The sequence below is a fragment of the Ictidomys tridecemlineatus genome, chromosome 7 (genome assembly GCF_052094955.1).
Source record: "Ictidomys tridecemlineatus isolate mIctTri1 chromosome 7, mIctTri1.hap1, whole genome shotgun sequence".
Taxonomy (NCBI): domain Eukaryota; kingdom Metazoa; phylum Chordata; class Mammalia; order Rodentia; family Sciuridae; genus Ictidomys; species Ictidomys tridecemlineatus.
Window position 1 is genome coordinate 29,697,203 of NC_135483.1, and position 27,309 is coordinate 29,724,511.

Sequence of the window (27,309 nt, forward strand, 5' to 3'; positions counted from 1 at the left end):
GTTCCCTTCCTACTTATTAATGCAGTCTTAATTTATAAAAATAAATGAAAACTGCACTAATTGACTCTCTATGAATACCAGGCATACTGACTGTGCTATCTTATTTCAACCTCATTATAATCTTTTGGAGGAAAACATAGTTACTTCCCTGTCACAAAGGAAGAAACTCAAGTTGAGAACAATTAAGAGCATTCCTCATAGTTTACAGCAGCTAAGGGTCAGGGCAGGGTTTGAACCAAGATCTCTATGAGTACAAGAAGAGCTCATGAATTCTCTATGTTCTTTAATAGGTATCAAATCATATTCAGGTGAGAAATTCCAAATATAACACTGATGTCTGAAAATATAGCCAAAATCCAAAAGGTTAGCAGGTACAGGTTAGCATGTTTTATGCCAGGAATGGGGATTTAAATTGTATCCTCATTTTCCTATAAGGTTAGCAGAATATACAGGGCCACCATTCTCACCACAGACTCTTCCCCACACCTCACACATATACACAAATATATATGTGTTAAAAGGATGTGAACAGAGTAGCAGGTCATGCTGTCTTTTTGCTTTTACCTAACACCAATTGTATCTTCTACCTAATTTCTTTTGACTGGTCTGATTCCTCTTGGACCTGGGCAAATAGCCTGGCTTTTATGGCTATGATTATTTATAGCCATGTTCTATCTGGTTTGCTATTTAAGAATTTCTCTTTAACTCTTTCAATTCCCTTATAGATGTCACACAACTCTATCATGGGATTGGAAGGTATTGATAAAAAATAAAGAAAGAATATGAGGAAAGGGAAGGGAGGAATTTTTCTACTAAATAGATTTTAGTGGTGAAGAGTCAGTGAGAAATCAAATTTGCTTTTGGCAGCTGGATGTTGAAATCCTAATTTTGATCCTGTCTTTCAGGATACAAATTACAAAAAGTATGCTGAAAATATTATAATTGTGAGTCATCCAGCTTACAGCTGAATGTCATTGTAACCTGGGGCAAATCCTTGAGCTACAATTTTCTTATCTACATAAAAAAAATGGGTTATTGAGATCATACAACTCCAGAATTTTAGGACCTTTTCAAATATTTACATTTGATAATTGATCATATGTGGGGTTTTATTAGCTCCCAAAATGACTCCAATAAATAGAAAATTTTCTTGATTTTAGAGTCTTTCTTTCTTTCTCTTTCTTTCTTTCTTTCTTTCTTTCTTTCTTTCTTTCTTTCTTTCTTTCTTTCTCTCTTTCTTTCTTTCTTTCTTTCTTTCTTTTAAAATAACTATTCAAATCCTAGACCAGTTGTACAAACATCATGAAGTCTTAATCTATATCTGGGGTTCATAATTTACCTATAATGGCATGGATTTAATTATCCTCACTGTACTGTGGCTCTTTGTGGGAAGAGGACTCATTTAGGGGTCATGAGCAAGAGGTTTGGAGGCCAAAGCAGTAATATGTGCTCTCTTGCTGAGGAGATATCAGTAGCATTAAGCAGTCCATCTATGTAGAAGGAGCCTCATTCAGGACCTTTTACCTAATAAACTTGACAGAGCAACCTGTCAGGAAGCCTGCAGCCAGGAGGAGTAGGCATACAGTAAGTGAGGGGAGCCAAAAGGCTGCTTCTTTTGGTAGGTAAATACAGCTGCCTCAGCCAAAACCACGGGAGCAGCTGTCATGCAGAGGTCAAAGCACAAGGTTATGAGACATGGCATCCAGGAAGCAATGCAAGGACAGATAGGTTAGTACTTCAGCCATGGCTAGAGATCAGAAATAAAAGTGATCTCTCTAGACTGTGGAAGACAGAGCATAAGGAAGTGTGTTAACAAACCATTTCCACTGGAATCTAGAAATACCTATGGAAGTCACCAAAGCTTGTAATGAAACCACAGTAATTCTATAGATTCAATTCCATAGTAATTCTATGGCTTTAGTTCTTTGTAGGTGCTTTGAATATACATGAGAAACAGATAACATTTCCTCCAAATTGAGCTCCAGGTGAGAAAACATAATTCAACATATAGCTGTTCATTTATGAATTCTCCACTACTGCTGAACATGGAATCCTTACATTGATACACATTCCCTTGGTATTAGAGATGAATGGTTTCTCTTTCCATAGCCTGTGGCAGTCAAGTATGATGTATGTCTATGCTTTTCTTCCTGTTAATATATAATTCACCAGAGCAATGCATTCATTTTATGAATCCTGATTAGAAATATGTTTATCTTAAATTTTCAAAATATATTTCCTATTGGAAATTGACCAGAATTATTTCCTTCTTTTTAATATAGATTTACCAAAATGATGTACTTATTTTTAAAATTCTGATGCTTAGAAATAAGTTTAGTTTAAACATTTAATGATATTTGCCTCTGGAGATTGACTCAAATAGTTGTTTTTAATATTTATTTTTTTAGTTGTAGGTATACACAGTACCTTTATTTAATTTTTATTTGGTGATGAGGATCGAATCCAGGGCCCCACACATGCTAGGTGAGCATCCACCCCTGAGTCACAACCCCAGTCCTGACCCAAATAGTTTTGATATAAAAACCTTAATTCTGGGTTTGATTTTTAAAACAAAATTAATATTCTTGCTCCCTTTTTTACTGACATTATGAATGAGCAGATTAGGCAGTAGCATATGTGCTAGGATTTGAGGAACATTGTCGCTTTGCTTGTAGGGTAGACATAGTTAGGATAAATTCACTTTAAAGAATATTTTTAGAGGAAATTTTGGTAAATTTGGAGTTATTGTCTGTTGGAAAATCTGGCACTCAACACCTCAGGCTGGGATGTTCTGGAATTGTAATTTTGCTTAGTAGTGGTCTCAGGGAGGACCTATAGTATTTATACCTGCCCAGGGTCATTGTTTCAAAGAAGGTTTGACCAAAACTGACATGGACATCTGTAGAGAAAACTCCATGTGCCAGTGACACTTTAGGGATGAGAATAGGAAGTCATGGGTCCATTGAAGGTAAATCAGACTGTTCACTAGTGGTTGGAAGAAGAAAAATTGGGGTCAGTAGAGAGATGGGATGCTATGCCAATCCCCTTTCACTGCTCACTAAAGATAAGGAGGGAGGAAGGATATAAATTGCAGTCTGATGGGAGAAGGTGCAGGAAGCTTGAAGAAAGCCATACTATTCAGCCTATAGTAATATATAGTCACAGGAGTACCTGGACTTACCATGCTGGCTTCCACAAATGGCAGCAGAATAGCTCTGGGCTGTATAAGGGAAGGTGTGTGCAAAGTGAATCCAAGAAATTTTCATGGCTGTTCCTGGCCTTGGTACCCATGCTGCCTTCCTTAGAGATGGGGGACCAAAGTGGTAACTTTGGTGGTCTAGGAAACAGCAGAGATGACAAAAGTTGTGGACAGAATTAAGAATGGGTTGCTATAGTGTGTGTGTGTGGGGGGGGGCACTAAGACATGAGGCCAGAGGCATCCACTTAGCCACCAGGCGGGAAGATCCACGCACTTGAGGGACGGATTTGGAGGGGCTGTTGTCCCACCGATTCAATTGCTTCATCCCTGTTCTCTATTCTATTCCATTTCTAGGACTGAAGAAGTCCTTTGTGGGCAAAGAGAATTTATGAAGAATAAATGAATTAAGAAAAATGAAAAAAAAAGGTTGAATGAACTTATACTAATGTTTCTGGGTCCATATACTTATTCAATTAGGTCATGGTCTACTTTGTGTATGCATTTGGCAGTAAGTCATTTTAAGGAAAGTAAATATAAGGGAATATATATTCCTTTCCTGCTATTTCATGGTTTCAAAGTATTTTCACATTTACTATGTTGTTTACTAAAGAAACCTGAGAAAAGTAAGATTTGTATTTGACATTTTATAGACTGAGAAATCAAGCTTAGGATGCCTCAGTTACTGTTCAACTTTACATGGTCTATAAAAGAAGCAGGATTTGATGACTTTTCTTTTTTCTCTTTTAATTCAATTTTTTATTTCAATGTTTGATACATTCATATGATTAAGTCCCTTTCCAATGCCTGTCCCTATCCACTCTAGTCACCCCCATTTTGTAAACAAGAGATATCATTCTGTATGTCCTATTTTATGGTTTTGTATTTTGTTTCAACTCAGGTAGTAATATATTCTGGAGATCTTTCCACAGCCACACTTGGAAGCTTCCTCTTTTCTTTTTATAGCTACATAATCCTCTTGTGGGTATGCTATACATTACAACATAGCATTTGTTGACAATTGAGTTGTTTTTCTATTACAAACATGGCTTTAGTAAATAGCTTTCAACATGCATTGTTTCATCTGTTTGCTCATCTGGGATAATTCTTCAAAGCAAAATCCTGGGTCAAAGGAAAATGTGTTCATAATTAAATAAATATTTTAATTTCTCTTTATAGGATTTATATTATATTCATTTTCACCTGTTATGTATAGAACTATCAGTTTCCCCTTAAATTTGCTAACAAATTGATATTGTCTAACTTGAATTTTTGCCAAGATTATTGTTTAAGTTGATTGCTTGATATACTTTTAATTTGTACTTTTCTTACATATTATGAATAGGACTTACTTTTTTTCCTTGCAATTTGTCTTTTGATTTTGTTTATAAGTGTTTTCTAGTTTGTTATTCTGACTTTTTTACATTTCATGGTAATCAAAAATTATTACGTGGATTATAGATGTTAAATTAGAAAGGTCTTCCTCAATCTAAGGATTCAAAGGAATTTATTTGTATTTGCTTCTGGTGATTTATTTTTCAAGATGTAAAACTTAACCTGATATGGAGTTTTTCTTGTTATACAGTATAAAGAATGAAGCCAACTTTCTCTTTTCCCAGATGTCTCAGGATAATCCAGTTGTCCTAACATCATTTATTTTAAAAAACATTTTGCCCACTGATTTGAGATATCATTCTGTTCATCTACTGAATGTGTCTAAGTATTTGGGAATATTTGTTTGAAACCAGGTTTATGAAAACACCAAGCCTAGTTGTATGTCTTTTTTACCATGCCTCTCCAGGTAAAATGGCATTTGCCACATTCATCAGTAGCTTTTTATGCCACATTTGAATGAATTAATTGGGAAGGAGATGTGATTATCTCATACATAAAGGAAATAACATTAAGAAAAGACATTTATCAGCCTAGGAATAAAAACATAATTTTACAGAAATTGTTCCTACATGTTCCTAATCAATGTTTTTCTTCACTTCTAAATATGTTGCCAAGTCATTTCATACTATTTAGGTGAAAAACCCATAATAATTAAGGGGAGAAGGGAATGGAACCAAGAACACATATACCCCTGCAAGCATAATTTTTCTGCTGCTAATCACTACCCCCTCTAACAGGAAACCACAACAAAGCTTTTATCATAAAGGAGGTTACTATGGAAAAAAAATAATTCATTTAAAAAATGTTTATCAAGCTAAGTAATAGAGTTATATTACATTCATGTATCTTCAGTTATACTTATTTTCTAGCACAATACTTCCTAGAATAAAATTTTCTTATTTGTGCAAGGGAGTGTAGCATAGTTTATTGGCAAGTTCAAGGATATGATTTAATTATACTGTCATAACAAGATATTTAAAAATACCAAAAAACAAAACAAAAACAAAAACAAAAAACCTCCAACCCAATCTCCACGAGGCCAATGTGTCCAGGTTAGCATATTTCACACAACGACTTGAGGTTTGAATCTTTTGTCCTCATTCCCCCATAAGGTTAGCAGAAAATGAAGTGTGAAACCTTTTCAAGTGTTTTTTATGGATGCCTCCTTCTCTGTGGTCAGTGTTGCTGTTTACGGCAAATCCTTGCAGAAGATCACTGTTAGTTGATGCCAATTCCTTGCCTTCCAGTCTTCCCTAAACCAATCTAATCAGGATCAACACTCTATACCTCCACTATTCTGAAACTTATATCAAAGACATAAACCACCTGCATGTTGCCAAAAAAACACTGCTCAATATTCAGCCCTCATATTCCTTGATTCAAAAGCTCCATTCATTGTAGTTGGTCACCATCCTTGAAACACCTACTGTTCTTATTTTCCAGGTATGTTAGGCAGCTCTTCATTGCTGTGACAAAATACCTGAGATATACAACTTATAATAAGTAAAGATTTATTTGACTCATAGGATCAGAGGTTTATTCCATGGTTGGTTTGGCTTTTTTGCTTGGGGGCCTGTGATGGGGCAGCAAATCATGGCAGGGAGCATGTAGTTGAGAAAATCTGCTTACCTTATGGCAACCTGGGGGGTGGTGGTATTAAGTGGAGGAAGAAAGTGAGAGTGAGAGCACAAGAGGAAAAGGTCAGATCCCAATGTCTCTTCCAAGGGCTGACCCATGGCTCCATGAAGATAACTTCCTTGATAATCACAGCCAGGTGCATGGCTTCCAGTTCCATCTACCCACTTCCTGACAATGCCCAGATTGATGTCTTCCTTAGGCAATACTCCCCTGAATTCTAAAGTCATATATCTAATTGTTCACTAGTAAGCTCTTCAGTAAAACTCTCAAAATCAACATCTCTGAAACCAAGATTCTGATCTTACGCTTTCCCCTCTCTATTCGTCTTACAGTCTTCTCTGACTCAGTTAACAAAATCCAACCTTCCATGTGCTTCGGTCAAACTGGGAGAGCTCTCACACCTGACAGCTACCTAAAAGTCTGCTTAGCCCTGACTTCAAAATATTTACCTACTGACTTCTTGTCTCTGAAGCCACCATCACCTTTGTTACAGCCACCACAACTTTAATCCAGGTCATTGAAATACCCTCCTCACTCACTTCTTAGGCCTTTGTCTTTTTTCCTTTTAAGATAGAGGTATTCCTTTAAGATATGAGACAGATAATGCCAATTCTGCTCAAAACTCCATAATGGTGTACTATCTTACAGGAAAAACCAGTGTCCTTATACAGCTAGCCAGGCCTTCCACCCTCTTTCACCTGTTCCTTCCCACTCCGATCTTATCTTCTGTTACTGCTTTTCTCCAAATGGAATGGCTTCCACACTGCTCTTTGAACAAAGAAGATACTTCCTCACTGCATTAGCTTTTTACTGCTGCTACTACAAATTACCACAACATTAGTGGTTAAGGAAACAAAAAAATTTATTATCTTACAGTTTTATAGTTCAGAAGTCAATTATAGTTCTCCTATGACTAAATTCAAGGCTTTGGGGGGCTTTTTCTGGAGACTCTAGGGGAAGAATCCATTTTCTTGCTTTTCCAATTTCTGAAGGCCACCCATATGTACTGGTTTGTGGGATCCTTCCTCCACCTTCAAAATGAAAAATTGCATCTGTCTGACCCTTCTTCCTCACAATCTCTCTCTCTGACCCTAGCTAAGAAAGGTGTATTGATTTTCATGACCCATGTGATTAGATGGTTTCCACCTGAGTAATTGCCCCCATGTTAAGGTTGGTACCCTTAATAATATCCACAATATCCCTTTTGCCATGTAAGGCAATATTTTCACAGATTCAAGGAATTAGAATGTGGACTATTTTTAGGAGAAAAAGTGGAGTTATTATTTTGCCTAGTAGACTCACCTCCTTAAATACTTGCTCAAATATTACCTTTCTAGTGAGAGCATTCCTAATAATCCTACTTAAATTCACCACCACCACTGCCACAATATTCTTTATATTGCTTTCCTGCTTAATTTTTAAAATATCACTAATAACTATATACAGTGTGTTATAAATTAATAATTTATTTTTTAATCTTCCCTCATTGGAATGTGAGCTGTGTGGTGTCAGGAAAGTCTAGGTACTTCCCTACTCAATCTTCTGTTTCTAGAGCAGTGTCTCTTATACAATGTAGCTCAACAGATATTTGTTGAATGAAGGGATGAATAAATAGGGATAAAAACACAAGGAATCACCCCTTGAACTGAGATAGACGTTTCAAATCAAAGGATAAAACACATTTTGATTGAATATCTCCAAGAATTAATCGTAGAGTTTGTAAAACTGCTTTTATTTCCTGGTGGACCTTACTCACTATACATTAAGAAATAGAACTTAGTGAATATTAAGTATGTGGGGTAACATGGTGGATCCCAGCACTCCTAATAGTGTTAATGTGAATCATAGTTTATTGCTTTCATAACTCTTTCCCACATTATATCACATCTTATTCATATTATAACCTGTGAGTATGAAGAACGAGGGTGTAGGTTGACTATGAGGAAACTAATGCTCAAAAAACTAGAGCAAGATCCCTCAGAAAGGGGGTGACAGAACTGTAAGGTTATGGTAGTAGCTATGTGGATCTGGTTGTGATAAAACTACATAAAACAATTCACACACATTGTTCTAATATCTAAGATCTGGTTATGATGTTACGTAAAATGTAGGGAAAATGGGTGAAGAGTACATGGATTCTCCCTATAACATCTTTGTAGCTTCTTCTTAGCCTATTATTAAAAAATAAATATTTTTAAAAATATATGTTTTATTTCAGTTTGTCCCATAACTCGAGAATTCTCAACACAGAAGCCAAATGTGGTATATGGGGATTATTTTAAAAAGCATTTTATAGAAGTGAAGCAAGATATAAAACTAACCATTTTAAATCACAAAATTCATTGTCATTTCACGCATTTATAATGCTATATAATCACAACCTCTATCTAATTCTAAAAAATCTTCAACACATCAAAAGAAGATCCTGCAGTCACTAGATCGTCACTCACCAATCCTTCCCCCGACATACTCCTTGGTACTCACTAACCTACATTCTATCCTTATAGATTTTCCTTTTAAGCATGTCTCTTTCAAATGGAGTCTTGCAATGTATGACTTTGCAAGAGTTTCTTTCTCTCAGCATAAGCTTTACTAGGTTTGTCAGTGTGGTCATATGTGTCCGTACTTTATTCTTTTTGTGATTAAATCATATTCCTTCACGTGTCTATAGCACCTTTTCCTTATCTGTTCATCTGTTGATGGACATCTGGGTTGTTTCTGCCTTTTGGCTGTTATGAATAGTCCTGCTTTGAATATGGGGTGCCATTATGATACCAGAAAATGCTCATCCCCAAATCTCATTTTTTTTTATCATGGCAAATGTAGGATCCGCATATGTTATATAATTAAGAGAGCACAGTTAGTAATGCCACGCCTTCTGCAGTTTATATGGGAAAAGCAAATTGTTGACGCTGTTTTCCCAATCGCATCCTTCATCCCAAAGTGTGAAACCAGGACCCTGGAGGGGTTGGTGGGAAGAACATGGTCACTGATGGCTTATTTTTGGGAAAAAACAAACAAACAGTAATTCTTCACGAGAACAGAGAAAAACATCATCATAACAGCAATGGTAATTAATGGATGAGTTATCACTGCGTTCATGAGTGACTGAGACACACTAATTTACTCTTTAAAGGCTTTAAGAATATAAATTGAAGTGGTAAAAAACTTCAACAACAACAAAACAACGTGACCAGTGAGGCTTAATCTCTTGGCTCCAGTTTATTTAATTTGTAGTAATCTTTGTGTTCTAAAATGCTGCTGAAATTAAATATACAACACTTTCAAGGAACTGAGGTCATTGTTTTATGCTCCTAGAATCAAAGAATCCCCCAGAATTATGTCAGGCTTATCCAAGTAACTTCATTCTTTACTTCTCTGTATTCAGCCAACTCAGATGTTTTCAAAGCTTTTCTTCTCAGTCAGTACTTTCAGTTAAAGTCACTGATGCTTAACTGAGGCTACACATTAGAACCTGATGCCCTTTAAGGAATACCAGTGTTGAGGCTATATCCCAGATCAAATGAATCAGAATGTCCAGGAGCAAGCCCATATATCTTGATTTACATAAAATTCTTAAGTGATCATGAGATTGCTAGGTTTAGGAAGTAAAGAATTAAAACTAGTTTCTCTATCTTAAGCACACATCAGAATTACCTGCAAGGCTTGTTAAAAGAAACTCAGGTTTCTGAGTCAATAATTCTGGGTAAAGCTCAGGATTTTACATTATGAACAAGTTTCCAGGTGAAGTTGATACTGTCCACCCAGGGTCAAACTTAGAGAACAATGAGTTAACTTTTTCCTTTGCTAATTCTATAAAGGTGAGGGTGGAACTGGCTATAGACCTTCATATAAATAATCTGTAGATAGTTTCTTTTCATGCATTTGTGAGAATTTTTCTTAGCACATTAATTAAGATGATTGGGCCCTTGAGTCATATAGCTTGTTAAAAATGCCGCTTGTGGCACACCTATAATCCCAGAGTCTCGAAAGGCTGAAACAAGAGGATTTCGAGTTCAAAGCCAGCCTCAGCAATTTAGGAGGTCTTAAGCAACTAAATAAATATAGTAAATATATATATATATATTTAAAGGGCTGGGGATGTGGCTCAGTGGGTTTGATCCCTGGTACCAACAAAATTTTAAAAAATTTAAAAATGCCACTTCTATATAATGTTAGGCAAATTCCTTATTTATAAAGCTTTGGTTTCTTCATCTGTCAATAGGTAAGATGTTTGGTTTTAAGAGTTAAATTCAATAATGTATGTGAATTGGTTGACATACTGTAAGTATAATCTATTAACTTTTTGGAGTAGCTTTCATTTTGAACTCCTACAACTTTCTTTTTGTCTCATTGGCTATCAAGTTTTGTGTTTTGTATTGGATGAACAAATGAAGGGGTGTACACTAAATCAGGAAGATAATTAACTGGAAATCCAAATGAGCAGATGTTTTAAAAGGACTGTGGGTTTGTCTAAATGTAATGGTTAAAAGCTTCAGGTCTAATGTTAGAAAACCACAATTTTCAGTACTGCCTGAAACTTCTCTAAACTTGTTTTTTTTTTTCCTCCATAAAATGATGGTAATTGAAGTTCCTACAAATTGGTTTTTGTGATGATCATAACAGATGAGAGGTTAATTACTTCAACAACAAAAGAGATAATGAAAATACAGTGATTAACAGAGTCCTGGATATAACATAGGTACTCAATAAATGTAGCTGTTATTAAACTGAGGGTAATTGATTCCTAACTGCTCCTTTAAATATTAACTCCCCTTCCCCTCTTTTGAACTGATGTGTTTTTATGGCTTTTTTAAAGGATGTGAGGAAGGAATGTAAATTCTCCAAAGGGAATGCAACTCTGGAGGAGAAACTTGTTTACTATTTCCACAACAGTCTTCCAGATGCAAGACTAAAAAGGAGCAAAGATTTACTCTTCGGACACTAAATCACTTCACTATTCTTTCCATTGCCAGAATAAAGAGAAAAGCTATTGAAATACCTGGTCAATCATTAGTTTCGGTTTCAGACCTTCAGAGGGCACTTCCGTTAGGGCACAACATTGCAAATAAAGCTGCTACCCTGCCATAATTTCCTGGGTGGGTGTAGGGAAGTTCCTCACACATCCTCTCTGAGACATGCAAAAATCTGTCTCAAAAGCACTGTTTGTACACCTAACTGTACTACAGAATGGAAACAACCCTCTAACCCTCTGGACATGATGCCAATTCATCTGGAGGAACTGCAACTGTGATATTCTTTCATACACATATGGATGGGAGGCATTATTTCATTCATTTTGCAAGAGGATGACTCCACTCTTGGCAGCACTAAGTGGCTCCTTAAAGTGTGGTCCACACTCCACTGGGACATGAAATATTTGATGGGTTGTGCTGAATATTCATTTTAATATTCTGTATTTATTTGAACGGATATTAGGAAATAAATGTGAGTGCTTGGTCTTCCAGATGATATTGTTTAGAATATGTCTCATATATAGAAAAGTTTTAAAACTTGAATTTAGGAAACTCGGGATATACTAGTACTGAAAGTTGCATGAAATGTCATGAAGGTGATACAAATGTACAAATTTAGGAAACATTTTGTAAAGTAGGCAGGCTTGGTGCCTCTGAAGCGCAAAATGATCCATCTATGTACATCAAAAGTGGAAAAACATGATGATGCTAATCTTTTCTAATTTTTCAGTCATTAAGGATTATCACTTATCCTAACCTTTTTTTTAATTGCTTCAATTATTTTACTAATTATAAAAGAAAGATCAAGAGGAAAAAAACAAATTATGTATTCCGTAAAAAAGGGTTAACTTTTCAGACTTAGTGAGTACTATATTAAGGTTGCCATTGAAAGGACTGGTCTTAGCTAGACAATATATGAATTAAGAACCTAATGAAAGTAATCATATTTTCAAATATTTTCTATACTGCTGGCATTTATTTCCTAATTTAATTTCCAAATTCTTAATCTGGTTAGACCCTGATAGGGAGCAATATGGACTTTGAGGGGGGGAAAAAAAAGTAGATAGAGTCCGTTTTCCTTTGCTTATGTACAAGTCATACTAAGCGCCATGCCTCTTATGAGATTAATGGTAGTGTTTTAGTCCATTTTCACTTTATCAAAGGCCAACACGTTATCTTTCAGGAAACAGAATGGAATACTACAAGCCACAAGTCCAACCATAAAGAAGTTCTTGAAAATAAAGCCATCTAGTTGAGCTGGCTGGAAATGAGCTGGATAACAAGTCATGGTGGTGAAACTATAAACCACATCCACAGTGCCCCTGTGCTCCCTGGGCATCAAATTCTCACTACCAAACCCTGCTGTTTACATTTCTATTTGCTCTGCTAGATATTTCTCTGGCCTGAGGGCCCAAAGTAGAATATTCTCACTACATTGTTCCCAATTTGTTTCATTCATTACTCAGATACTTATTCAGAGCCTCTTATTTACAGTCACTCACTGTTCCAGATGCAGGAAATGTAACAGTGAAGCAAAACAAGGAAGTCCCTGTCCTCTGAGGAGCCATTAATATTTCCACTTGAATGTGGCTATCTTCCCTACCCTTTTTCAGGGGATAGGGAGGTAACTGGCGATTTTACCCCTGAGCTGCATCCCCATTCCTTTTTTATTTTGAGACAGTGTCTCACTAAGTTGCCTAGAGCCACCCTAAGTTGCTGAGGCTGTTCTTAAACTTGTGATCCTCCTGCCTCAGTCTCCTGAGTTGCTGAGATTATACTCCCGTGCCACCATGCCCTGCCCACCCTCCCATTTTGAAAGTGCTTGTTACATTTCAGATTTGTATAAGTTTCAGAAATGATCTTAAACATTTAAGAGGGTAAAATGATAGGAAAGTAAGGCCATTTCTGAACATAAGAATGTACACACATCTAGGAACCACAACCAACATGTATAGCACATATATGCTCCACACCCTGGGCTCTGTGCCTTGTATCCAGCACTTCCTGTCATCTTCACAGCATGAAATTGGTATAAAGTTGTTACTGTTATTACTGTCCTCATTCTACAGATGTGGTAGCAAACCTCAGAATAACTGTCTTGTCTAGTGTTATCGGACATGTAATAGCACAGAAAAGAAATAACCAAACCAAAACAAAATGAAAACAAAGCAGTTGATGTCCCACCTTAAGCATCCAAAAAATAGTTGGTCAAATCTGGCAGGAGCCATGACAGAGTTTCATGTAAGAAGTAAGACTATATTAACCAAGTATCCAAGTGAGACCCAAAGAGGAGGAAAAAGTGATTTTAGAAAACTTCAGATCTTATTCCCATAATATTTTAATATTAATATGAACAAGCAACATTTTATTAATAATTAATATATTATTTTAATATTAATAGTGATATTAATGTAAAAATATAATATATAATTATGCACATTTTATATTATGTATAATATAGCAAATACTATATAATCATAATAATACAATATATTAAGTATATAGAATTAAAATGCATTATGATATATAATAATATATTTAATAATATTAATATTAAAATATTGTTAACATAATAATAATATCTGAGCTTACAATATTTGTGAGAGATCCTTTTTCCAAGAATGAGTAGAGGTTGTCACTTTTCTGATTTTAGCATGAAGAGCTTTTCCTCTGGACAGGAAGTCCTATGTCATTAGTCACTGATTAGTGGATGGCATTTATCAGCTTTGGCTTATAAGGAGTAGCTGCCACTGGGTATCATGACCCATCAAACGATAATTCCTGCCTTTCCTGGAAAATAGTTGTTCATTTTGAGAGTTTCTGAGAACATGTAAATACACGTCCTTTCTGAAGTGGGAAAAGTCAGTTGAGAGAAGCCTTCTTCTTTTTCTTTCTTTCTTTCTTTTTCTATTTTCCTATCTAGGAATCAAGACATCTGGAGGGAAAAAGAGAAGAAATGAGAGTTAATGAATGCAAAGTTGCTTATATGTTTTCTCCTTTCCTGGGATCTCATCTCAATGAATCTCCAGTGGCAGTATTTCTCCATCTGTGTTTAAGGGGAATGTTGGCATCTGCTGGATTCAGTCCCCAGCTGTTTGTTTTCCTTTCTGACTTGAATACTTGTAGACATTATCTCCATTGTGACATTGACAAGTAATGTAATCCCCAAAGGTAATTCTGGGATGTTTCTTGAATTTTTTTTTCAACTTTGTGCATCTTCCTAGGTGACTTGGATGTTAGGTATTATTCTTTTATCACTCTCAGGATTCCCTGGGAATTCTACGACATCTACGGGCTTTATGTGACTTTGTAGAAAGTAAGATTTGGGGACCTAAGTAGGTCCAGCACTTGGAAGCCTCTAAAGGAGTAAGTGATGCTTCCATGTCTTTAGGTCTCATCACAGAGAAGTAAGGAGAGTCAATTTGTTGTATGGTAAATGCTTACTTAATACCTCCTATGTGGCAGGATAGGAGGAGACAGTCGTTATAAAATAAACATGGTCCTAGCCTTCCAGACTCTGATTCAATGTAGAAAACCACCATGAAACAAATTAATAGTCTGCATGATCCACATATTAGCTGTTATCATGTACAGAGCAAGGAACAATGGCTGTTTTCATCTACTATAAAGAAATAACTTGCCCCTAAGCATGTATTTTGCCTAGAAAACTAGGAGGGGTTTTATCTCATAGGAAACACCATTTTACTCCAAACCTCCCCACTCTATATATCTTCCCCAGTCTCTCACCACCGCTTACCCACAAGTTTCCTCTCCGTTTTGATATTTTTCCCACAGAACCTCCAAATCTCTCCAACTTCAACCCCCCATTTCCATGTCTTTCCTTAAGTATCTTATTCCCTTCCTTTTTTTTTTTTTTAGGTAGAACAAATTAATTCTGTATCAACTGTTTCCAACTTGCTTTGCTATAGTTAAAAACTAAATTAGAGAGCAAGTCATCAATTATCAGCATTCTCTCTCATCAGAAGGTAGGGCCATATTTATACTTGCATATCTCTAGCCCCCACCCCACCTGCTGCAGTGTCCACTGCTCTTTGAAAAGGCCTCTCAACTTGCCTGAGAGTTTTCGAGGGATATATTACATGTACCCACACAGGGCTGTCAATCACTTGGTAGTATTGTCTACCTTCTTTTTCTGATGTAGCCCCTTGTGGTATTTCTGTCTTTGCTGCCTACATAGTTGAGTGTATTGGCTTCGCTTCCAGCACTCAAGAAATGTTCTCTTGTTAGAGCTGCTGCTTCCATAAGCCTGATGATAATCTTGATCCCTGAAAGCACCAGAGCAGAGTCATAGTATATGGACTCCTGGGGCGTGCTGAACCACCCTGTGCTCAGGCCAAAGGGAGGAGGCTGTCCCTGACCTGCCATCATAGAGTTTTGTATGAATACCAGAAGAATGTTTCCTTGACTTTAGTTCCTGATGAGGTTTTTCAAAAAGAAACTCTTTTTAAATTTTCATAGTTTAATTTTATTTTAAAGTTGCAATGTCAGTCAAGATCCCTAACAGGTGTTATGGCAAAGACTAATCATTCAGAGTGAACTCAAAATACAGGCAGATCAATCAGGTTGTCTATTGAAAAGCATGTGGGACAACCACATGGGTGCATTCTGACCTAATATTAACCCTGTTTTGAGGGTGTGGGTGAGAAGAGAGGACTAATGATAATTATAGGTGCCAGGCTGTTCCTGCTGCCTAAATTCCAAGAAATATTTTGCACCTATTTCCTAACACTGAAATATACCTGTAAGCAATATAGATCAGAGTTACATGAATTAAGGAACAAATTACCACTCTGCTATATAATAGATCATAGATCTTGGAAATTCCTCTCTATGTGCCCCAACGTTCTCATCTGCAAAATAGGAATCATAATAAGACCTAATTGTGGGAGTTCTGTAAACATTCAATGAAAAAACAATTTGTTAAGGGTAAAAAATACTATCATTTTTGTACATACTACTATTGTACTATGTACTATGTTTGTACTACTATTGCACTAAGTACATACTACTGTTGTACTATGTTCTTGTGTCTAATTCACTCTGTAGAATAATTATGGCTTCATCCCTTATCCCTTATGTGTATAGGCTCTAGGCAAATCTCCCCAATAAATGCAACAGATATGACCAGTCTGTAGTCATCAGATAATCAGAAAGCTGCACCGATTGAGAAATTAGTCCATTCACTTACTCACTCACTCATTCATTCATTCTTTCACTCCTTCAAAGGGAATGTGCAGTGAGTGCTGGGAATTAATGATAAAAGAGAGTTCACTTTAGAAGTTCACAGATAGAGGGGGAGACAGACTAACAACTAGAGCAACAACAACCCCCCCAAAAAAAACTGGAAAAAAAGAAGGTACCATCTAGGTACTATCACTCCCTAATTTAGAAACAGAAAGGTGAGTTGTGCTATCTTGGAGATAAGAAGAAAAAGTTGTTAAAAGTCAACAGAGAGAGTGGGCCTCATTGAAATCAGGAAAGTGTCTCACAGGAAGTACAAAAACTGATTCTTAAGACCGATTTAGAGCCACTAAATTCCCATATAAATAGTGTTCCTGGTCCCACTGGAAACTTCAGCATTGACCACGACTATTTGTAGATGTGAGTCTAGAACCTTAAAGCACTTTCTGATTCTAGAGTTCTCCTACTCTAACAACAATGTAAAGCATTAAAAACAAAAATCAAGCTACCTCAGAATTCAATTAAATAGAATCATTTGGTTCTTTAGAATTTTTAGTTTACCTTTTTCATAACCGTGGTTATAAAATTTTTTGAATTTTCCCATTCTTTCCATTTTTCCATAAATTTCAACATCCCCAACTCTTGCACCATTTCTGAATAAACGGTGTCAGCGTTGATCCCTGGCCCTGAAGTGTTTTATCCTCAGTGAGTGGAGACACTGGAATGTACCTACTGTGGCCCAGCTGGAATTCCAAAACACAGGAGTTGATCCAGGACATCCCTCCATATTCTGATTGTTTAAAATTGATCTTCAGACATTTTTCCAGGTTGACCCTAGGGCTTCCAGTATTATGAATTCCGTTTTTCTGGCAAAGAAATACACCAGTCTATCATTTTCTCTCAGTCTGCCCACCTCCACCCCCTTTTGTGAACTTGTATTTCAGGCTTTCCTTTCTTGGTTGTCTATGTTTCCCTCAGGAAATTGTGCATTCCTTCTTCGCATTTGTTCAGACAGGAGAAGCTCACATGGACAAGCACACAGAGGGACAGATTTTCAACAGTTGCAGCTGTTTGAAAAAAACAGGAGCACTTCCATAGAGACTTTGCCACTCATCCATTAGTTTTCTGCCAGTTTTCAGCTGTATTTAGTTCTTAACAAAACACTTATAGGTGTTGGTTTTGGACAGTCTTCTTTCCATGGATAATTTTCAAAGCAAGCAATGCAGGAAAGCATTCTCAGACAACCTTTGCTTTTCTGGACCACTTATCCTCATGGATGTGCATGCGATGGAAACTGTCACTTTTTTTGGTGGGATTGGCATGCAGAAAAACAATTCAATGACTTTGGAAGTAAACTGAATTTTCAGTTCTTTCTTTTCTAGGTACATATCACTCCCCTGATTTAGGCCTGCAAATCAGTTCAGCTGGAGCCCTTGGGGATTGCTTTCATTTCTCACAGAAGAATATAAAGGTTGATTGGCTTGTTCTTTAGAAACAGAGGCTCTGGATCCCTTTTTGCCTGAGTTCATATATAGGCAACATCACCTGCCAGCTATGTGAATTGTGACCTATTAGCCTTTCTGTGAGTCAGTTTTCCTATTGATAAAACAAGGTTAAACATAATGTCCATGCCTTAGGTTTGTTGGGATGATTAAATGAGATAGTGTGTGCTGTGTGCTTACCCTGCACTGACAAATAATAAACTCTTAATAAATGCCATTATTGTTGCATAGGAGTGATACCACACAACAGGGAGGCATGCCACCACACAAGAGGAGACTTGCAAAAGTGGCTGAAAGGTTTTTATTGCTGTGTTTGGCCTAACTTGCTTCCCTATCTGTCCGATCAGAAATTTGGTAATTGGTGTAGAAAGGACTGATGAATCTCAGCAAGTTCCCCTAACCCTGAAAGTAAATTACATTCTTTCTGGAATTTGTTTTGACTTCTCTAACTTCTCCCTAAAGGCCCATCTCCAGCCACTCCTGACCTTCACCCACTGCCCTGCTCCCATTCCAAGACATGGGAGGGTATGCCCTGACTTCTGTTTGCACACTGTGACTCCACTGAGGGGTCTTGTTGCTTGAGAGCCCGCCCAGTTCTGGATGAAGTCTCCTGATTTCTGCTCACATCCAGTAAAGTTCTCAGTGCCATACTCTAAATTCTATAATCATCACCTGTTCTGTGTATTTTACTGGTTCTTTTGCTCAAATATTTATGTTATACATTTGGGAAAACACCTTCTGATCATTTTTCTTTCTTCCTTAATAAAACCACAGAGACTTCTCCTGTTCAGACCACTGGCACACCTGATAGATACTTGTTCTCAGATGGTTTGTCTCTGCAGCCACAGAGGATTTATGTGGAATTTCCATACCAGTGTTAAAGACAGACACAGCAACACCAAGAAGGTTCTTGTGAAATATATGATTAGCACGTACCACAGGAATTAATAATTTCAGGCAACTGTCTTAAACTGTAACCACATTGTTTTTCTGGGGAAGTTGCTCAATTTATATACACAGAGCTTCCATGAAGGGCTGCATTTTGATCAGGCAACCAGCTTCATTTAAAATCCATATCCCCAAAGTACTTTGATACTTCTATTTAATATGCACATGCTATATTGCTTTGAGTGACAAATTAGGGTAATTTTCTTGATAATTTAATCCTTTTTTGATTCCTTTCTCTAACTCATAAAATTCTAAGTGAACACAATAAAACAATACTGTCACTAAAAATAGTTCTTAATACATTTTTCCCCCAGAGTCAAAAATAAAAGTTTATTTTTGAAAGAAATGTAATAATTATACAGATTTATCATTCACTGTTAAAAATAATTTCATTGGACATTGTGCCTACTTTCTTCCTTGGGGTTTTATATTAAATAGTAACTTTAAAAACATACAGCTGGTTCGTTGGATTTTAGTAGGTCAGCATACACACCAAAAGTGTATTAAGGTGGACTGCTCTATTTATTGATTTCCCGTGAATCTGCTACAGGCTGAGGGCAATTGTCTGCGGAAGGGGCGGGAGGCCCATACATGATCGAGGTCATGCGCATCTAGCCAATTTGTAAGACGATCCGCCGCCCAAAGCCATCAGCAATCCTTAGCATAGGGGCACACTCATGCATTCCTGTCAAGTCATCTTGTGAAAGGCTGCCTGCTTCCAGCTTGGCTTGGATGTGCAACCTTAATAAAACTCACTGAGGTCTGGGAGAAAATAGCAGATCTGCAGCAGATAGGGCAGAGGAAAGGGTCTAGAGTATGTACAGGCAGCTGACTCAGGCAGGCTCCACGCTGAACGGTTACACAGAGAGGAAACAATAAATCTCAGCTACTATGCAATAAATATCTCAAGTTTTAACGAAGGAAACTATCATTACAGTGAAATAAAAAAAAATAACATTTGAGAACAAAGCTAACAAATGGCTAGTTTTCTATGATTCTTCTGCAAACGCTTTCTTTGAGGGGGAAAAAGTCAAACAAACAAGCAGTTTTACCTGAAATAAAGAACTAGTTTAAAGGTCAGAAGAGAGGAGCAAGTTTTGCGAGAGACACGGAAGGAGAGTGCTGGCAGTACAATGACAGTTTTCCTTTCCTTTGCTTTCTTCGCTGCCATTCTGACTCACATAGGGTGCAGCAACCAGCGCCGGAGTCCAGAAAACGGTGGGAGAAGATATAACCGGATTCAACATGGGCAATGTGCCTACACTTTCATTCTTCCAGAACACGACGGGAACTGTCGTGAGAGTACGACAGACCAGTACAACACAAACGCTCTGCAGAGAGATGCTCCACACGTGGAACCGGATTTCTCTTCCCAGAAACTTCAACATCTGGAGCATGTGATGGAAAATTATACTCAGTGGCTACAAAAAGTAAGTGATTGCTTTCAGTTTCTTAATTGCATGGAGCCTTTTCTCTTCTTGCTCTGCAGCTAACTTAGCGTTCCTTAGGGGGACATTTGTGTGTTTACCTTTTGCTCCAGGGGGGCAGTGTTTGCAAATGCAAGCGGGCTCTCTGGTTTGACTTTCTGAGTAAGCCAAGGTTTCTGGGCTTATGTAAGCATTTGAATGCAGGGCGCTCCCCACTCCCCGGATTTGTGCATCTAATACTGGCACCTTATGACAGCTCTGCTTTTCTCTTTTTAAAAGTTTATCTTGAGTGTTCAGTCTGTCGAAACCCAAATTAAAAAAAAAAAAGAAAGAAAAAAAAAGAAAGCATGCAACTTTTAAGCCATTTGGTGGAAAAAAGAAAATCATAATGACAATATTTATTGAGGATCAAATCAATTTTACACCAGAAAATTTTGTGCAGCTAGGGTTTTGCAATTGCCACAAAATGTCCATTTTTTTCAATCTTTATGATATTTATTGGTTGAATAAATTGTATGAGTAGAGGGAACTGTTAATTTCAACAAGTGGCAGGGTATAGAGGACTTATTTCTGTCATCTAGTTCTTCTGTACTTGAGAAAAATCAAGAAGAAGGTTTAATGTGGACTCATCAGGAAGGGATTATTTGTCACAATGAGAGGAGAAATGCAGCCAGCAGTGGCTGTTCTCAGAGACATGCACCTGCAGATTTAGACTGAATGCATTAAGCAGGATCTGCATATTCCTGAAGTACCTCCTTTCCCAGGGATTATGTGTCAGAGACAGTGCCATTTGGGAGTCTCAATATCCACATGAATGTTGATGTTGGATATGCATTCAATCCCAATTTATAGGAATCAAACTGAACCACTGAAAAGTTTGCATTGAAACTGTGCCTATTAAACTATGAGGACACTTTCTGCAGCCCTTTCTCTCTTTACTGTCTAATTGTGTAACAGGTAAGCAGCAGTAAGTGAATTCAATTGACTGTTACTAGAATGGTGGTAATGTCCCTGTTTGTGAAAAGCTTCTCCCCCGGAACATTACTAACAGATTCACTTGGTGCATATAGACAGGACATGAACGGGCTTTTTTAAAGGTAGTCTGTTACCCTTTAAGAGGATAAAAGATAGGGATGGGACAAATGCTCTTTTTTGTTGCTGTCTGGTTACAATCATTTAGGTCAGCCCTGCTGAATCATGCCGAGTAATAGTTGTTCTACTTTTGTCCACTAGGGACTGAACTAAGATCACTGTTATTTCATTTGACATGTTAACTGGAACTTGGTTGTTCTAGAATTTCCAAATTCGGAATTGCAGTTAATCTTCTTATTACAGACTACAGGTGAAATATCAATAGGTGGGAAGAAGGAAAGAAGGAAAATAGAATTCTGCATTCTTTTAAAATCTGTAGCTTAATTTTCAGGTGATAGTAGTTACAAATAGAATGTCAGTTTTTTCCCTTTGGCAAACCTTGTTTCCATAGTAAAGAAATGAATAGCTTGGTTGAACAGCTTGTTATTATTCTTAATATACCATCCCATCTAGTTTTTTAATGAGAATCAATCATGATAAATTGGTCTAAATTCTTTCAGGGGGACCTAGAGGGAAATTTAGTCCCAAATTGTCATGAATGATCTATTCTACCAAAAATGTAATGTTTTGTTTGCTTAAAACATACAATGAAAATGGTGATTCAAACATAGAAATGCATATTTTGTGTTGCTATGCAATTATTCAGCAGTGACAGGGTAAACACATAATTCTACTGGGCTTAAGTCATGTACACATTTCGTATGTTAATTTATTTTGTGAAATAAATTTGATTCTTGTTTACATTGTTCTTGGTCAATGATTATGGCACAGCTCTCAGAATATAGCCAAACATAACTATTGAAATGTTCTTTGGTTATATGGACCCTTGCAAGAATGAATCAGGCTGAATACTTGCTGAAAATGTCTCTCAGTTGGTATGAGTCAGAGCAGTTTGGCTTGATTATTGTCTGTTTAAATTTGCATATCTTTTGTCATTGTTAATGTGATTGGTTGGAGGATCAAGAAACCAAATAAATGCATTCAGCAGAGAATTTGCTAAAGGCTCTCATAAATTTCCCTTAATTAGAGGTTTCCTTCAATCCAAATTCTAAATTTCTTGTAATATATATTTATTTTTATCTATCAGATGAACTTTTTTTTTAAACTGTAACCATTTGGTATATTCTAGATTGCCAATTGTACTACTTATATTTTTATTCAAATTAATTGGAATGGGTAAGAAGCCATGCACTGCAGAAACCCAGGCTATCAGTGTATGTAAGTGAAATTAATTCATCCATTTATTCGACAAAATAATTAATCAAAGCATGGTGATTATTATGCAGCGCATGGCATCACTGTCAGGGACGTTTCTGATGTAGAATAAATGAGTGTTACCAATGCTAGTTGATAATTTATGTTAATCTGTTCTCTTCCTTGAACGCTGGTGAAGTAGAGTTTTAAAAATTCTTTGCAAGACATGAGCCATCATTAGAAGTCACTTTAAGAGACTTACATTCTCAAATTTCATTCTGCCACTTCTCTGGTCTTACAACTGAACATGAAGAAAAGTATGCAAGGGGGCAAATGATTTACTGGTCACCATAAACACTGGAATTGTTATGGCACTGATCTCCTGACATGAGGGATTTAATTGAGAAAGACTAACTTTCCATGGGAACTTGTTTAGTTAACATGAGGTAGGCTGACAAAGTTATCTTGACTTGTCAGATAGCAAAGAGGAGCATGACATTTATGCCCAACATCACAGTTTTATTGGGTGAAATACCTGGATGTGTGTCTGAGTTTGACTTTCTTCTATCATATAGCTCATTTTCATATTATTAGCAAACGTATCACTTGTCTGACAGTGAATACATCTTGGATATGTAACAATAAATATAAATGATTATTGTGTGTTTGCCCCTTTGTCACGATCTCTTCCTACATTTCTATGACAGAAAGGTATTAACATCCATACCTGTTATGGATTGTTATTGTTATTTTTCTTTTATATGTCAAAGTTTTACTAAGATGCAAATTTTAAATATTTGTATTTAGAATATAAAATGTTCTAGAATGTTTAGAAGGTGTGTTTTGCTTTTACCAAATGTTTTGCTGGCTGTTGACTGTGCAATATTAAACCATAAAGGATGTGTTGTGTTTTATTTTCATGAGGGGGAACTTCCTAATTGTGTGAAATGAGTAGAGAGTAGATGAGTACGTTTTTAATAATTTGTCTCTAAACTTGAAGACATCTTTGATTTGTGCATAGAGACTGGAAAAAAGTGGCAATTGCCAAGAAAAGTCAACAGGAATGATTTCTTTTAAATCAGGTTTGTGGAAAAGTCCTTACCAAATTCCTTTTAAGAACAGACCTTTGATCTTTAAGCAAGGGAGGAGCCCTTCAGAATCTGAGTTAATTTTTCAACCAATAGTTAGGTATGTAATCAAAAGATCCAAGAAGGAATAGACACCATTTTGGTCCTGGAATCTGGGCAGTTGGAGCTATCATAGCTTATGAGTTCTCCCCAGCCTGTTTTCATTGATGGAGCTCAGGTTTTAGAGCTGAGGCTGGTGGGTCCTTTCCTGTGGGTATCTGCAGGCCTTCTTTACCCATGACTCTACCCTTCACATTGAGGCTTTTTTAAATAGTGCTCATCTCATATATAGTTATTGGTTTAATTTAAAATGAATAGGAATGTGTCCTTTGCTTTCTTAACCCCCCCTATAGTTTCCCATTATATAAGAACAAAATCCAGATTTCTTACCAAGAAGTCCTATGTGATTTGCCCAACCCCTTTAGTGGCCTCATCATTTATTACCTTCAAACGACATTCCAGACGCTCAAATGACATTGCCCTTCTTGTTATTTCTCCAACAGACAAGCTCATTCCTGCCTTGGGCACTTTACAAGTTATTTGTTCAGCTCAGAAAATTCTTCCCCCAGCTCTTACCATGGATGGCTCCTCCTCTTTATTCAGGTCTTCATGTAAAAGTCTTCTCTGAGCACCATTACTTCCTACCTTTCCCATTCTGCTGAATGACTTCCTATCATATTGTGCTATTTAATTTCTTCATGCCATTTACTCCTGTGTGATGTTATATTATTCATTTTCTGTCTATTCCATCTTCCTCTACTAAGAATGTGAATTTCACTAGAGCAGGTTCCTTGTCTATCCATAGCATTCCTTATACCTAGAAGAATGTGGAATGAGTGATGATATTCTCGCAGACTCTTAGCTCTATGAGGCAGGGACTATACCCATATTGTTTACCAGTTTTTATTTATGAATATTTATTCCTTTCGTAGAAGATTGACCTCTAGAATAATGCCTAGAACAGCATTAGCAGAGAATACCATTGACCCTTCATTTTGCAGATTTTGCATCATCTAACTTAACCCACCTGAAGTAAAAAAATATTTGTTTAAAATTTGTGTCTACACTGAAATACTGAAACATAAAAACTTTTTTGTTATTATTCCCTGAATAATAGAGTGCAATTATATTATGTGTGATAAATAATGCAGACATTTCAAATACATAGGAGGGTGTCATGAGTTAACATGCAGATCCTAGCTATTTTATGTAGAATCTTAAGCATCCACAGGTTTTGATATCTGTGGAGGGTCCTTGAACTAGTTCCCCATTGATACTAAGAGATGACTATGTCATTTTTTTTAATGAACAGAGAGAAATGAATTCCATGTGTAGATCTGAACTATCATTAAATATATATTTTAAAATAAGACCCAATTATATTCTACATATTACTCAGCTATGTAATGTGAGAAATTTTTATTAATATTCTGAGTTCCATCTTCAATATCAAGCAGCAAACTATAGCCCTAGAGCCAAATCTTGCCTGCTACCTGCACTTGTAAATAAAGTTTTATTGTAACGGAACCACATTTTTTGGTTGTTTTTGTGATGCTTGTTGATGCTTTTCTCCTACAAAAGCAAGTTGAGTTATTGCAATTGAAATCAAATAACCTAGAGAGTGTCAATTATTTAATATCTGGCCTTTAAAAGAAAGTTTGCTGACCCCTGCTCCCTGCCCAATATCACAAGAAGAATTAGTATTCATACTGGGACCATTGCAAGGTAAACTGTGGGGATTGTTGTGTGGGAAAAACATTGCCCTTCAGGAGGCCCAGTAAACTTCAGGTCCCTGCCAATTGGCGGAGAGCCTGACTAAGCCACTTCTTGGCTTGGTGTCTGGCATGCTGTGAAGTGACATTTCAGAAGAGTACAGACAAGGGAATTTCATGTCTTTTCTTTCCACTGCCCCTCATCCTTGAACAAAGAAATATTCCCAAAGCAGATCTATGTCAGAAAAGAAAAAGCACCTGAAGAAAAGCACAGGTCCCCAATCTCTGGATAAACAGGTCTGGGCTCCATGGTCCCCTGCTTCCTGTACCTGTTTCATCCTGTTAGTTGCAGCATTAACAAGAATGTTGACAAAACTCTGGGGACATTCTGTTTTCTTAGAAATGGGACTTCAGCTCAGCCTGTTGCATTCGGTATATTTAGAAACTTTTTTTGTCTCTGTCACTTGTTTTAGATAGAAAGATTAGAGACAAGTGTTCTCACCTGTGTAGATGATGGAACAAAGAAGCAATAAGAGAGGTGTTCAGCTACAGAATACAGAGCACTGGCAGCCCCCATGCGATAATTTGCTAATTTAGGGGGTTTTGCTTTCATTCTGCAATGGTCTCTATGCAGACACATTAGGGGTCTTTTCCTGCTTTGTGTTCCTCTTTTTCTTTTTTTAATACCATAAGCTATATTGTATCATTTGCTCTAATGCACAAGCCTAATTACATTCTGAGTCATCCTTGATTCTTGTTCCAATACAAGATCATTTCTTGCAGTGAAGTTGGGAAATTCCAAATCCCCTTTGGTTTTGGACCCATGGTCTGTGGGAGGGAGGGCCTCTTAGTGTTTAAATCTTTTTATAATGTGTACACAAGATGTACCCCCTCTGTTATCAAAGGAGTTTCTAAAGAATGAAGCACTCTGTGGAGTGCTTTTTATTTGGGGGCTATTGACACCTAGGGTCTGTACCTGAATACATTTCTCTAAGTCTCATATAGAAATACTAGAACTGAGAAGCTCTCAGGCTTATTTGGTCCTGAATAACCTGGATTTCTTTGTTGATGTAAATGATCTGAATTTCTTCCTTCAAGTGAGTGAGTGAGTAGAAGAGCAATTTTGAAAAGAGAAAGGGAAGTAAAACATACAACGCCAAATACAGACCTACTGGTAGCTAAGAATTTCATCAATATTACATCTGGGCTTATGTGGGTTTTTTTCTTTCATCACTAAGTATTAGAAAATGAATATTACTTATTTAGACTATACAGTCTGTATGGGAATGTGTTTCTTAAGTTTTCCTGAACTATTGAATGATCATGCATATTAGCACAGATATCAACATGTGTCTAAAGTAAACCCACAGCTGAATGTTAAGAAAATGTAAGCAGTGTGAATGTCTTGAATCCTTAGTGATAGAAACACATCAATCAATGCCAAATGGTCAACTTGTAAATTTCCAGGCAATGACTGGTGACAATTTTGAAAGATGATGTATTTTCAAGTTTAATTGATAAGTATATATTAACTCATTAGGGGAAAATTTATAGATAGGCTTGATTTTGTTTCTTTTTTTTTTTTTAAAGAGAGAGTGAGAGAGGAGAGAGAGAGAGAGAGAGAGAGAGAGAGAGAGAGAGAGAGAGAGAGAGAGAGTGTGTGTTTTTAATATTTTTTAGTTCTCGGCGGACACAACATCTTTGTTGGTATGTGGTGCTGAGGATCGAACCCGGGTCGCACACATGCCAGGCAAGCGCGCTACCGCTTGAGCCACATCCCCAGCCCAATTGATTTTGTTTCTTAAAGCTGAATGAGTTACATTACAGTAATACACAATGAAGGATTTTTGCTTCCCAAGAACCAATAAGTACTCTAAAATCCCAAGTTAGCTGGGTAAGG

At 36.8% G+C, this 27,309-nt stretch overlaps 1 protein-coding gene and 1 long non-coding RNA gene across 4 annotated transcripts in view; one reads left to right on the plus strand and one right to left on the minus strand.

Moving 5' to 3' along the window:
* Positions 1-13,801: 13,801 nt before the first annotated feature.
* Positions 13,802-20,033, minus strand: LOC144365435 (uncharacterized). The gene is made up of 2 exons (XR_013423866.1): positions 19,910-20,033; positions 13,802-14,140 (listed from the first exon to the last, which is right to left on the minus strand). It is a non-coding gene; the product is annotated as an uncharacterized LOC144365435 (long non-coding RNA).
* The window catches only part of Angpt1 (angiopoietin 1), a 223,852-nt gene continuing 216,533 nt past the window's right edge, over positions 19,991-27,309 (plus strand). For all 3 annotated transcript variants that reach the window (XM_005316250.5, XM_005316251.5, XM_078016780.1), the window contains exon 1: positions 19,991-20,287. In XM_005316250.5, coding sequence (XP_005316307.1) covers positions 19,991-20,287 — 297 coding nt within the window. The remainder of the gene's footprint in view (positions 20,288-27,309) is intronic.